The 1,215-nt window shown below is 53.3% G+C and overlaps 1 protein-coding gene across 1 annotated transcript in view; it reads left to right on the forward strand.

Annotated features, from left to right (window-relative positions):
- The window catches only part of LOC119592715 (pheromone B beta 1 receptor-like), a 4,631-nt gene extending 3,486 nt beyond the window's left edge, over positions 1–1,145 (forward strand). The window contains exon 5 of the mRNA XM_037941649.1: positions 492–1,145. Within this exon, the coding sequence (XP_037797577.1) occupies positions 492–999 (508 nt within the window). The 3' untranslated portion in view covers positions 1,000–1,145. The remainder of the gene's footprint in view (positions 1–491) is intronic.
- Positions 1,146–1,215: the final 70 nt, after the last annotated feature.

Consider the following 1,215-nt stretch of genomic DNA (forward strand, 5'->3'; position numbering starts at 1 on the left):
AGTATCAGCATAAATTATAGATAAAGAATGACAGAAAGATCTTTATTATGCATGAAAATATGATCACAGATAAAAGTGGTATGGGGCAGATCGTGTGTAGCAAAAGCTCTATAATGATACAAATCAAAACTGAATATTTACTTGAGCTGGTCAGTTCCATATGCATTAGCAAGGTTAACATTCAGATCCCCAAATCATGTAAGAAATTTCTGAATATAGTAAAAAATTTCTGAATATAGTTATGGCCGTATGCTTAAGGGAATTGTGGGATACATTCGTTGAAACACAAAGTCCTTTACTAAGGAATAATTTCGATATGAAAATTGTATTCCTGCCAATGACTGTCCTACAGCTGTGTATGAGTTTCCTGCAAACACGAAGGGTTCGGCATAAGAAAATTGTGTTAGGATTTGATTTACATATTTTCTTTAAGCATACGGCCGTGGGAGCCCCTGCGCCTAACCAGATTGTAAGTCAGTTTCCCTTGACAGAAACGCCTCCCGACGAGTCAGCTCCCCCGGCAGCAGCGTCGTGACCCGCCTCTCGTCCCTCGCTCCCATCTCGCCCATCACGCCCATCACGCCCACCAAGAGACGGCCGCTACGAGGGTCGGGCGACTCGTGGCGGAGGCTGGCGACGCCCAACAGCAGCAGCAACATCCTGCAGCTGTCGGGCTGTCTCAAGAGCGCCGTCACCCGCACCACAAGCACAGTCAAGTCCCGGAAGCTGAGCGGCCCGTTTCCGAGCTCGCCAGGCAGTCCGCGCCCGCCCGCGTCACGCACAGCCAGCCCCGGCGACCTGGCCTTCGTCACGCCCAGATCTCGTGTGGGGAGTCCTCGCACGCCCACCAGCCACTCGCCAACCGCCCGCGCGCCCACCAGCCGCTCACCCACCCCCCGCCGCCCACCAGCCGTTCCCCCGCCTCCCACACACCGCCCAAACCCCGCATTCTCAAGCGCGCGTCGCCCGTGGAGGACTTCTCCCCCGGCAGCTGGGTGAGGCGGCGGGGGAGGGGCGTGTGCCGCCTACGCCGCTGTTGAAAGGCGGGCGCCTTATGGTGGGCGGGGGGCGCGCCACCCTAGGAATCCCCCCTGATGAGGTTCTGTTGCTAGTGTGATTGTATAATAAAAATTACTAACATGTTGTGAACGTGTTTCATTATCACAGGCTACTTGTATGTATATGTCAGTACGAAGAATTCAGTTATTCATGAAA

The sequence above is a fragment of the Penaeus monodon genome, chromosome 30 (assembly GCF_015228065.2).
Source record: "Penaeus monodon isolate SGIC_2016 chromosome 30, NSTDA_Pmon_1, whole genome shotgun sequence".
Classification (NCBI taxonomy): domain Eukaryota; kingdom Metazoa; phylum Arthropoda; class Malacostraca; order Decapoda; family Penaeidae; genus Penaeus; species Penaeus monodon.